This window comes from Lytechinus pictus, chromosome 3 (assembly GCF_037042905.1).
Source record: "Lytechinus pictus isolate F3 Inbred chromosome 3, Lp3.0, whole genome shotgun sequence".
In the NCBI taxonomy this organism is placed as follows: Eukaryota; Metazoa; Echinodermata; class Echinoidea; order Temnopleuroida; family Toxopneustidae; genus Lytechinus; species Lytechinus pictus.
This window is the reverse complement of record NC_087247.1, coordinates 57210281-57223353: the sequence shown is the minus strand read 5'-3', so window position 1 is coordinate 57223353 and position 13073 is coordinate 57210281. Positions and strand designations below refer to the sequence as shown.

The 13073-nt window shown below is 35.5% G+C and overlaps 1 protein-coding gene across 2 annotated transcripts in view; it reads right to left on the bottom strand.

Annotated features, from left to right (window-relative positions):
* LOC129255468 (plexin-A4-like) overlaps positions 1-13073 on the bottom strand; it is a 41536-nt gene that overhangs the window by 3896 nt on the left and 24567 nt on the right. Inside the window, exons 18-26 of one of the 2 annotated variants that reach the window (XM_064097432.1) lie at positions 12594-12807; positions 10802-10958; positions 10029-10145; positions 9289-9386; positions 9059-9143; positions 7714-7883; positions 7190-7359; positions 6618-6830; positions 5996-6149 (exon numbers count right to left, since the gene is read on the bottom strand). In XM_064097432.1, the coding sequence (XP_063953502.1) occupies positions 5996-6149; positions 6618-6830; positions 7190-7359; positions 7714-7883; positions 9059-9143; positions 9289-9386; positions 10029-10145; positions 10802-10958; positions 12594-12807 (1378 nt within the window). The remainder of the gene's footprint in view (positions 1-5995; positions 6150-6617; positions 6831-7189; positions 7360-7713; positions 7884-9058; positions 9144-9288; positions 9387-10028; positions 10146-10801; positions 10959-12593; positions 12808-13073) is intronic. The other variant, XM_064097433.1, reaches the window with a different exon arrangement.

Genomic DNA, 13073 nt, shown 5'->3' with positions numbered 1-13073 from the left:
GAAAATGAAACAATGAAAATGAAAAATATATTTCATGTCACTATATTAGATTTTTCGCTCGCGCTTCGCGATCGCATAGCCTGTTCGATGAGATACATATCTTGCTAAATAGGCTGATATGTAGCTTAAAATATCAAGTTTTGTAGTCGATATACAAAGCATATTTCAGCTCTGACATTATTCATTATTTTGTTTGATTTACAAAACAAACTGATTTTTTAAGTGCTCTGTTTAATGTCTGTTTTATGGTGTGAATATAACTTGCAGCTTGTGTTATGCGCTCGCATTATTTGATTTGCCAAATTATATAACAAACTACTTAAAACCCCCCTTTTATGACAGTTTACCAAAAATTCGTCTCACGATTTGCGCTCGCATTTTTGTTAAAAATATATCGACTCACAAATCCTATTCATGATTACAAAAGTGCTTAAAATATCCAGTTTTCAAGCCTCAGTGTCAACACATTTCACTCACTTATTAGGCTTATTACATTAATAAATACAATAATAAAATTTTCATGAATTCTTAATGACTAAATTGTCTCTTTTATGAAAAGAATATCGACAATATCACAGTTTCATGTTTCATAAGGAATAAGAAAGTTGTCATCATTTTCATATGATGACAAAATGTCCTTAGACCTAGAATGTCCAGGTCCTAGGTCAAAATAATAATGAAGATATCAGCTCGCGCTTCACACTCGCATCATTTAAGTGCTTTCCACATCCACTTCACAATTTCCCTACACATTGCTTTACATAGTGCTCAAATTCACCATTTTCATACCAGAATATCAAGTATTTTCCGCTCGCGCTTCGCATTATTGATTTTCGTGATAAAAATATCAGAATGCCCAGATTCTGTCTAACTCTAAAACACGCGCACAACATTGAAATACGCAGCTTCATCTTTATACAAAACGTGCTAAAATTGTCTAGTTTCAGATCAGATCGCGCTTTGCGCTCGCATAATTAATATAGGCAGAAACCAAATTACCCATCCTTTTTCAGGATTTACAAAACATGATTAGTGTCGCATTTTTAGGTCTGAAATCTCAATTTTTTTCCGCTTGCGCTCGCATCAATTGTTTGGTTTTATACCTATACCGTTAATGATTACAAAAAGTGCTAAGAATGTAATTTTTTTAGGTCAGAATGTCAAAAGAAACTCAGCCCGTGCTTCGCGCTTGCATTATTTAATAGTTGAAATACATATTGTTTTAATGGCTAACTGCAAAACCTCCTTAACAGGTCGCTTTTCGATCAAGCTAGCAATTATCTAGTTACATACGCATCTTGTTCAGGTTCACAAACATTGCCCAGAATAGTCCATTTTCAGGTTAAAATATATACATGCAATTCCAAAAATTTTCGCACTATTTAAATAGGGCTTATAAGATAATTACACTTTTTATGTTGTTTTATAAGAATAAAGTGTAGAAATGACTGTTAGGACATCGTCGTTTTGCCCCCCCCCCCCTTATTTTTCACGACCAAGATAAAAAAAGAGAAAAGAAAAGGGATAAGGGCGAAATATAGGCCTATTATTTTTGAAAAATGGTATGTCAAAATCTATCAAAAACTTTGATTTTTGTAATAAAAATGTTGAAATTTTTGCTCACTCGCTTTGCTCGCTTGCAACTTATTAATTTTTACGTGATATGCTGTATTGAGCCCCCTCAATTTTTTTTGGCTCATTACTCCACTGGGACAGCCCCTTCAAAGAAACAAATTGAAATCAACTTTTAGCAGCCGATCTGGGTAAATATGGGTGAAAAAAAATTTCGGGCCCCCTATTGGCAAGAGCTGGATCGGCCCCTGCCATCTGCAAATCTTTACGAAACCCAGAATTCGATCATAATTTGTATGTCACTGTAGCATAAGATCATTTGTTTTGGCATTCTTCGCAGTGGCGTAGTATACGGGGGACCTGGGGGGCACGTGCCCCTCCCTGAGATTTGGTTTGCCCCCCCTGAAAAAATTGACAGAGCAAAAAAAAAGGGGGAGAAAGAAAGAAAGAAAAAAAGAAGGGGAAAATGAGAGGAGGAAGAGGAGTGAATAATATAAGGTGAAGGGAAGACTTTCTTTTTATGTCACTATATAAAATTTTTGCGCACGTTTCCCGCTCGCATTGCCTTTTCTATGAGATTCATATCTTGCTCAATATAGGCTGATATGGAGCTTAAAATATCAAGTTTTGAAGTCAATATACAAAACATAATTCATCTCGGACATCGAGCTTTCATAATTTTTAAATTTACAAATTGATTTGTTCAAGTGCTCTGTAAAATGTCAGTTTTATGGTCCAAATATTAATATTTTCAGCTCACGCTGCTCGGTCGCATTATTTGATTTGCATAGGCCTACTTCTTTATAAATTCTTACAAACCGTCCTTAAAATGCACCTTAAACGAATTGTATATTATTGTATACTATCATGATTGCCAATTTGTATAGAAAAAACACTGTATTTGATTATGTCATATTGTTTACAATTTAGTAATTTTGGTACTTAAAGGGGAATCCAACCCAAATAAAAACTTGTTTTCATAAGGAAAAGAAAAATCAGACAAGTTGATAGATAGATAGATGATAGTCAACGGCACACACAGTTCCAGAGCAAACTCTTTTATCAGGCGTCCAGATATTCCATCTGGGCCACAAGCTTTAGAAGGGTTAATAGCTTTGAGTTCTCTGAAAACTTCCCATGGCTCTAGCAACGGGCATGGACGTGCAGGTAAGTATGAAGGTAACTTGGTTCTGTCTAAGGGGAGGATGTCGCTGGCAACACCAATGAAGTGTTCGTTAATTCTATTCGCGATGGCAACGTGATCATCATTGTCCATATCTGGTATGTTGATCCTGATGCCTTGTTGTTTACCAGTCGTCATATTGCGTATCCCCCTATACCAGCCAGCAGGATCACTTTTCTTCAGATGTTGGATTCTTTCCGAGTAATATAAACGTTTGGCATCTTTTATCTCCCATTTTATCTTGTTGCTCCAATAGCGAGAGAGAGTATCATTTCCATCACTGAATGCCACTTGACGTTTACATATTATCGCTTTGATTTCCGGATTCATCCACGGTTTGTCGGCTATATGACACTTGACAGAACGAACAGGAAAATATGTGTCAATTGCAGTATTAAGCGCAGTGTAAAATATGTTACACTGCTCACTGGCGTCATCTGATTGATTCAGTTCGGTCCAGTCGTGTTCACACAACCATCTACCAAAAGCCCGGATACTGCTGTCCTTCATTGGTCTTTTCGTTTTAACAAATGTTTTGTTTAGTGGGGGATGCGAATCACGGGGCCTCCATACCACGGTTGAGTGATCGCTGCTGCCAATAGGAGCATAGATCTCGACGTCTTCATAAAGCGAGGCTATGTTGGTCACTATTTTGTCCAAGATATTAATTCCCCTTGTTGGCTTATTAACAACCTGGGAGAATTTCTTGTTCAGAAGTAATTGATCAACATTAAGTTGGTTGAAATCCCCCAGGACTACAAAAGCAGCATTAGGGTGATCTGTAAAGACTTCGTCTATTGTACTCTCGATGTGGTCGATCATCTTTTGTGCGATTACTAGATCTTGTTTTGGGTAGTAGATTACGGCAATGTAAATCTCTGTCACACAGCGAGGGAGGCGAGCTGGTCGCACTTTTACCCAGATTACCTCAAGTTCGTTTGGGACGTTGGTGTCTGGTACATGACTCATATTCATATAATCTTTCACATAAATAGCTACTCCTCCTCCGGTTCGATTAACCCTTGCCTTTGATATCACATTATAACCTGGGATTGATACATATTCTAGGGGCATATCATCTTTGTACCAAGTCTCAGTCACAGCCACAATGTCATAATTATTGTGGTTTACAACAGCTTCAAATTCATCAAATTTATTGTTTAATGATCTCACATTAGCCAGAAGAAATGAAGGCAATCTGACTGGGTATTTACTTGTTCTTGTAGGTATTTTTGTTAGGTTCGCCTTGTTCACAACTCGTTTGGTTTCTGTTTTCAATGGACGATGACCCAAAACGACTTCAATATGGCGTCGTAAATTTCGTCCAGCACGTCGTCCTCGACGTCGCTTCAAAATTCTAAGTGATTTAATAGTTTCCTGTACATTTGTAGAAATAGCACCTTTCACACCATATTCCTTGATTCCTAATAATTCTTCACGAGTATACTTCATAATAGAAATGTGCTTACTTATATTGGAGTTCACTGGATTTAGTTGTATTGTGCGATATCGATGTGGCTGGTTAGCTGCCGAGGTTGTCGGCATGTTGTCGAATGACGGTCCACTCTCCATACACACAACCAATGTCACAAGAAAGCATATCATAACGGCACTCATTGTAGTCAATATACCAAATATACACAGCTAGAAACACATAGATTGTTGACAAATCACAGTTAAGCAATGTTTAGCAACGTTTCCAATCCATAAAATCTCTTGATATTGGGCAAAATAAAGCAAAATTACTTATATTTGCAGAGTTCATTTGAATTTGGTGTGGTCAGCACGATGGCGCCCTTTTTAGGTGAAAGTTTGAACAATATTGGACAAACAACAAGAAAGTTATGATTTTTTTAAAGTTGTAAATATTGGTAATCACTATAACCACGGAGACTTCAAATTGGCCGCATATGGGGTGTCATAGTGATGTAAGGCAAGGACTACTCTTCCATATACTCCAATACATATTTTGGCTAAAATGTAATTTTTCCCAAAAGTTTTATTTCAAACTATATTTTTCTTTCATGAGGACATAAAAACAATATTCTACCTGGGTTATATTTAGATTACTTCCCCGGGGGAATGGGTACTTAAGAGAAAACCACAAATCCCTGATAATAAAGTACATGGCCTATGGGAAAGTTGTTCTTGCCCCTTGTCATAATTTACTTACCCAGTTGCCAATTTGAAATCTACATAGTATTAGTGATCTCAATTTTAAAGCAGCTATAACTTTTTTATTGCTAGTCCGATTTCTTTCAAACTTTCACCATTCTGTTTAATTTATTTTTCTCCTTCCCAACACAACATTTTATGGCCAAGGCTGGATTCCCCTTTAATTTCCTTCTTTAATGTTTAATTGCTTACACCCAAGAATAATACACACAAAAACACCTTGTAATTTTACCATTTAGGGCCTAAATGGTAAAATTACAAGGTGTTCTTGTGTGTATTATCTTTGCATAAAGTTTTTTAGCTTACTGTATTAAGTTATAAAGCCACATCTTAATCTGGAATGTGCACCAATTGTTTCATAATTCTTAGCTTCTTGTTAGTTGAATTGTTTTAAAATAACCGTTTGTAGGTCCTACTTCACAGTGTTAGTGTTGATAGTTGCGTTATCGACTTTCAATATTTCTACCTATGAAGGTGTCTTTTTTACGTTTTATCTATATGCCTGATTTCTTTCCTGAAATTAAACCCAAAATAAATATTTAAAAAATCAGATCAGTTGGAATCAGAGATATTCAGCATTTGTGATTATTATGACTAATCATGTTCAACTGTTCTAAGAACAATTTACCAATTTACACATTTTCTGATGTATATATGCATAGCCAAACAGGAGGTTTCAGGTGCAAGCCCCCCCCCCCCCCATTTTTCATGATGCAGAAGGCGCCGCTAAACAAAAAAAAAAGGAAAAAAGAAGAAAGTGAGAGAACAGGAGAAAGAGCTATATAAAAGAGAAAGAAAAAGTTATTAACGCAAGATAAAGTAGAAAATATTTCGAAAACCTGTGCCACCGACCAAAACTTACAATGGGTCCCGCTTAATTCTAACATTGATGCTGGAGAGAAGGGGGGATTTTCTGGAGGTAATTGTCCGGGGGGTTATTGTCCTCGGGTGGTAATCGTCCGGGGGGTAGTTGTCCGGGGGGGGGGGGGGTAATTGTCTGGGGGGTAATTGTCCTAGAACCGACAGGAACAGGTATCATGTAAACATGTGAGAAATCTGACTTACTTGTTCACCATACTTCTTGGCATACGTGTGATAGAGTTCATTGAGAGCTGATAGCTTGTGAAAGTCATACTGATGACTGTTGGAATGCTCTGCTAACACAGCGTTCATATCTTGATCACTGATTGGTGGCATGTTCTTGATGTCATCATAGTACCTGATACATAAACACACATTTCAACAGACATCACAGTATAGCACACAGGATAAAGAAAATATTGCTTTCTATGACTAGTAAATTAAACCTTGCTAATCTATGTCCCCATACAATCCTATTGGCCCCTAAGTAGAAAGAAAGATTCCATCTCAAATTCTACTCAATGTCAACAGCTTCAGTAATTGACATGACATGCAAGGAAAGTGGCTCATCAATTCAATATAAATGCATGCAAATTTAAACATGATTCATATTTCTCTGTAAGGTATCAGTATCTTCATACAGTTTTGTACACTAGATAGATATAGTGTAATTTGATCTGGGCCCTGTAACATAGGGCTTAGCGACTGATCATGAGACTGATGTTTACAACTGATCATACACATTAACCATTGCTATCAATCATAGAATTTAACCCCATGATCAATCACTTAGTTTAATGAAATGACACACAACAAAGATACATACCTTGCAACCCACTCCTTGTACTTGGGGATATCCTTGGCATAGAGTAATTTACTAGATGGTGAGTCTTTGGTGAGTTGGTGTTCAGATACAGAGCAAGCATCCATTAGACACTGACCAACAATGGACAAACAGGCATCTACTGTGTCTGATTTGTAGATGTCAAAGATATGATGTGGGTTCTTAATCAGGTTCACCCAGAACCTTAAAGGAAGGCTGTTTGATATGAAAGGTAGGGGGAAGGAGGAAAGGAAGCAATAAAGAATTTGGTTAAATGTGAATATTATATGATATAAATGTGAAGATTACTTTATGCACATGATACTAACACATCAGGACATTACTTTCTACAAGTACGTAATTCACAATGAATACAACCTTTATCACTTCACACCACCATCATCATTATCACCACATTCACCACCACTATCGTCATCGTCATCACCACCACTACCACCTCTCCCACCACCAACTCCACCACCACCACCACCACCACCACCATCATCATCACCATTTCAACCACTACCACTTTGACAACAATTTCAACAAATCTGCCTTAATGACAATTGACATACCTGTTACTCTTCCATGAATGTACAACCTCTGGATTGGTGATACCATGTTGTTTAGCTTGGTCATCAAAGAAATCAAACAGGTATTTAATGGCACGAGGGAGGGTGTTACTACGGTAGTTAACACTAAATATCGTCTCAAAGAGATCATCTACAAACTTCTGTAATGTGACCTAAAAGAACAAAGGAAGGGCATGGAAATGTAAATTCACAATCAATGCATAGTTCCTATTGGTATTGTGAAAGATTTTTATAATGCAGTCTGGTAAAATCTCAAGGCAACTTTCATCTATTGTGTACACAAGCATATATCTTTATAGAAAGGTCTGAAAAGTGTCTGCATTATTGGTAAAATATTTCTGTCTAATATTAACATAAAATGAATGGCTGATAATAATGTTTGTAACATTCAAAGCTCTATTTTCATAAGGCAGACAAATGATTTTCAATTACCAACACTATACACATGATCTGCAGTAATCCTTTACTTTATAATTCTAAGACAATCAATTTGTGAAAGGTGTTACCTTGGTCGTAAGTAATCTTGGTAGATATATTTCAGCCATCATCTTATGATCCTTCTCATTTCCTTTCATATTATCATGATCACTCTGTTTGACTAGATGCCATAGCTTCACACCATTCTCTACATCCGATGACCCTAGCATTGGAGTGGTTGATCGGCAAGGACTTGCAGCTAAATTACAAAGCAAAGTAAACTTGAAATTATGAATTCTCCACTCACTTATTCATTTTTTGACAAATGCAGATATTATTATATTCACACAAGATATAATAATTTAAAGTATTATGTCAATAAATGAAGCAGTAGAGGAAGGCGGAGTAAGTTGAGCATAGGGGCAAGTTGAGCCACCACCCCAAGGCCAATAATGAATGAGTCAGACATTATGGTGGTGTCATGTATTGATGACCCATTACATAACCCATTACCCAACCACATTGTTTTCTACTTTGAAACAAACATTTTTTAGAGGGAAAAATACAAATTTCAGCAAAAAAAGTAAAAAAGGGTGTGAAATAGATAAGTGCCTTTTACCCGCACACGTCTTTGAATATAATAAAGAAATAAGAACAATATTGTTAGTCCAGGTATGGATTATCATTCTTGTCATAGTCTTTTAGATGATGGATGCATAAGAAATGTGTGGATGTGAAAATATTGCATTAAGTTAGGACTGGGTAATTTGAGCAAGCCAACATGGGGCAAGTTGAGCCATAGTAATTCTTATGGTAATGTATAATAATAATAATAAAAAAACCTTAAAAAGCCATTGATATGCAGGCAGAAAGGAGCAAATTCACATGACAATTCTTTTACTTTTAGAGGATGTATGTATAGAGAATTAGCAAGTGAAAAGACTTAAAATAAAAAAATTGACATGACGGCTCTTCCCGCATATATTTTGTACATAGTTTTTGTGGCTCAACTTACCCCAGACGGTGGCACAATTTACCCCATAGATGGGGCAAGTTGAGCCATTTGACATCGTTTTTTTCAAAGGTCACAATGACTTTCAGTGTGGGGGTAGAAAGTTATATATAGGTGAAAAACATTTCCCACGAATGAAATCTAAAGGCTAGGTACTTATTTCTACAATATTATTAGTCATATCAATTCTAACATACAAAATGCAAAAAGTGTCACAACTTACCCCGCCTTCCCCTATATATTGAAAACTTTCTTTTGATTTTCATTCATTTTGTGAGACAATTTCTGACTCGTAGAAAATATATGGCTTGTTGGGTAGAAATCATTTACTTAGCTGTAACATTCACAGTGATATAGAGATGATGATAGACAGAAAATTATGTGGAATATTGGAAATGAATTTTAGAATGATTTGAACTTACTATATCTTCCTGTAGTAGGTGATGTGAAGGCAGACATGGTGAAGCCTTGCTTTGGTACTAAAGCTATCGTATCTCCATCTCGTACCTGAAAAAAAATAACATGATATCAATTGAAATCATCTCCAATCTATAATCCCCATGAAATATGAGAACTATGTTTTATTATATATTGCATCTCTGCAATATATGGTAAGCAAGGAATGTGAATTAATATGTGATGAGTATCTTACCTGCTCATCTGATAGCATGGTTAACCTCTTCCAATCTCCATCAATGATACCATTATCTTCTGGTAGAATCTTCCTCCCTGATAAACCACATCTCCATTCTGTATTAACATGAGACAGAGCATGGAATAATGAGTGAAAATATAAAAACACCCACACACAAACTAGCATATGTGGAGAACAGAAAGAAATATAAAGTGGGAGAGAGACGAAAGAAAAAAATTGGGGGAGTGGGAGATAATAAATATTTATTGTAGAAATTGCAAACACTACTTATACAAAGGTATAAGATAATTGCCTTGCAAAGCCTGTCATAGCAACTAACAATTTAAATAAAATAAAAACTCAATGAAAACTAAATGTAGAACAAATCCATCAATTTATACAATACCAGATGAAGTAATCTTGGGAGATAACCTCAATCTTTTGTACAGATATGAAACAAATTCATTCTTCAATTAATGGGCATGCTGTAAGGTTAGTCAACGTGCATAAGCAGACATGCAGTTGTACAACACATGGTCTAAAGACATTTGTTCCAAACTAAATTTCCAACACTTTAGTATCATTGCACCAGTAGCTCTAGAGCTTATCTAATCCCACCACTCTCAGTTTTTTTTAATTTTTTTTATATTGCTACATTCTATACACAATATCTATAATAAAAAAAATGATAAAAAGAGAGAAAGGCAGGAGCAAATATCGATGGAGCATGCATCTATAGACCCAGACATGCACCTTACCTAGATTGTGTAAATTTTTACATGGTCTGTGACTGTAAGGAGGTGTCTTGCCGATGGCGTAAATATTCCTGTGTTTGGTATGTGACACAGTGTCCCAGTCAAGACCTTTCACCAAAGCTAGACAAGGGGGAGAAACAGGGTTAGGGTTAGGGTTAGTATGTAACTTACCCAAGGACTGGTCTAGCTTCTCTTCACAGTCAGTCTGTCAGTCAATAAATTTAGTTGACAGTCCGTTCCATGGTCAAACCATGATTTAAAGTATGAAACACATGTAGGTAAGGGTAAGGGTTAGTACACTATAAAACATGCTCAGCCTCAAAATGCTCATTTCAAACTTTAAGATCATCAAGGCCTCTATTCAATAACCTTCTTGTAAGAGTTTCAGAATGAATTCTACACAATGTAACTTCATCTGTTGTACAGGTGTGTTTTTTGACAATGCCTACGCATACCTCAAAAAAATCAAAAGTGAAATCACCTGTGTGAAGTTTATTGAACATCTTGATATGTTCCTGATAAAAGAGTCAATTGAATATGGGCCTTGAATAATACAATCCAAACTCAAAAAGGGAAAAACCACTGTCCATTCTTTGCGTCATGGCAATTCAGTAGCAAATGATGAGAAAAACACCTACCTTGCTATCAAACCTCTGTCCCGAGATCTAAGAATTATGGATCCTTCCAAAATTAGAAATATGACCATTATGATTCAGTCAATTGATCTAAATCTAGCTTCATGCACATTCCAATATAGTAAACAAAGACTAACTTACCAAGATCTAGTTCCTCTTTAGGAGGTCTGTGACTGTAAGGTGTGGTCCTGTAGATGGAGTCTAAAATCTTCTCTTTGACCTGGGATATTGAGTCACATGTATGAACTTTGACCTGTTGTGGGTCTGCATCTTTGTCAAGCCCCATGGCATATATGGTCTGCAAATAAAAAAAAAGGGAAGAGACAAAACATTAGTTAAAGAATACTTGGTTTACTAAAGACTGGAGAATTCATAACATTAATTATGTAATAAGATAAGGGCAAGCACAACCTTCAGGCATTACAAAAAAACGGGACAGATTTGAAAAGTCTATAAAATTTTTGTTTCAAATTATGATCTCTATATTTTGGTGTCAATAGGTGCTCTGAAGTTTTATCCTTTAAAATGCCATTAAAATAATTTAATTTCGTTCATGCTTGAGCGAACACGGAATGTTTTGTCTGGGGTTAAAAAGGAGGCTTGCGCCAAAATGGCATAAAATGATAAATATGATGGTCGGACTTCTTGCTAATCAGCAGACTTCCTCTTAAACTTTTTATTATCTTTGCCATAATTTTCGAATTATGTGGTCAAAATATAATTTCCATAATATACTTATTTGCTTGAATAGTTCTGCTGTTGTTCCTTTTTGATATGTTCTCTTTTAGCTTTGAATATTCCTTTTTTAGGCAAGAACTTTTTTTTAAACCAGAGTATGGGAGAGCGTGTTTTTTTTTTCAAATCCTTTCATTGTGTGCTACAAAGGTTATGGTGCCTTTGAACAGTGGCATACTGATGGGTGGGGGCTCGGGATGCTCCCCCCTCCAAATAAATAAATCATGACCAAGAAAAAAAAAGTGGAAAGGAAAATAACAGAAAAGTGAAATATGATATCATTTTTTGAATATTATGTCAAAATCACAAAATTTGATATTTTGATAAAAAAGAGGAAATTTTTGCTTGCTCGCTTCACAACTTTTTAATACATTTTACCCGATCTGCCATATCTTGCTCCTTCAAAATTGACTCAATACACCATTGCCATTGAAAGACATGAATCCTTTCCTGTTTGTCCTGTCAAGTACATAATTAAACTTGGTGAAGGATTCAATAACCCTTTGAAAATAGAATTCATGTCTTTTATAGGTACCATAACATAACATCATAAAGGGTTTGAATAATTACAAATTCTCCCAATTAATAATGCAAATCTTCTTACTTGGGTTGACAAAAAGTCTTCTTTTCTTACTAATGAAGGAAAATTCAAAGGTAAAATAAGTTTAAATGAAAAACAAAATAATTCAGGTAAATAAATAAATTAAATTTGACAGCATAATTCGAAAATTATGGCAAAGATAATGAAAAGATTATGAGGAAGTCTGCTGATTAGCCAAAAGTCTGATCATCAAATTTCTCATTTCTGCCATTTTGGCGCAACCCTCTTTTTGAACCCCCGACCAAAACGTCCCGTGTTCGCTCAATCATGAACAACATTTATTTTTTTAAATGGCATTTCAAAGATAAGATCTCAGAGCATCTATTAACGTTAAGATATAGATATAATAATTTGAAACAGATTTTTTATAGACTTTTCAAAACTGTCCTGTTGTTTTAATACGCAATGTATAGACCATCATCACTCATCATCTACTTAGATACAACAATGCATCTACAAAAAAAGACATTGCATTCAAAGAATATTCATAGAAATACAGTCCATGGCAAGTTTTCTTTTCCTCAAGAAATATTTAATCACCAATTTTGTATATCACATTTATTTTTTGCGTTGTTGTAACAAAGAAAGTACACTTACCAATGTTTTATTTTCAATAGTTTGTCTGATAATTTTGACTTCACTGAGTCCATATCTAGCCTCTCCAGTGATAGAATCTATTGGTCCCATCTCAACTTGCTGTTTGATACCATAGAAGAGTGTAAATAGTGGCTCCCCAGCACTGTCTACTAGGAAGTTATAGAGGAGGAAAGATAGCCAGTTGCTAACCATCTTCTCTGCTACAGACTCATTCCTGTAAAGAATACAATCATTGAATTAACTTCAGTCAAGAAACAGACATTATAAAAGAAGGATATACCTATACCATTATTTGCAAGGAATGTAAGACCACTTGAAAATTTGTGTATATAGCACTTGTATATAATTGCAATATCTAGTTTCATTAAAACTGGTTTATATATTATATGTTGGTGTTGATTCTCAGCTTTAACTAATTGCCCAATAGCTTCAGTAATCCTTTTGCTTTAGAATTACATTTACTTCAAAATATTTTTTTAA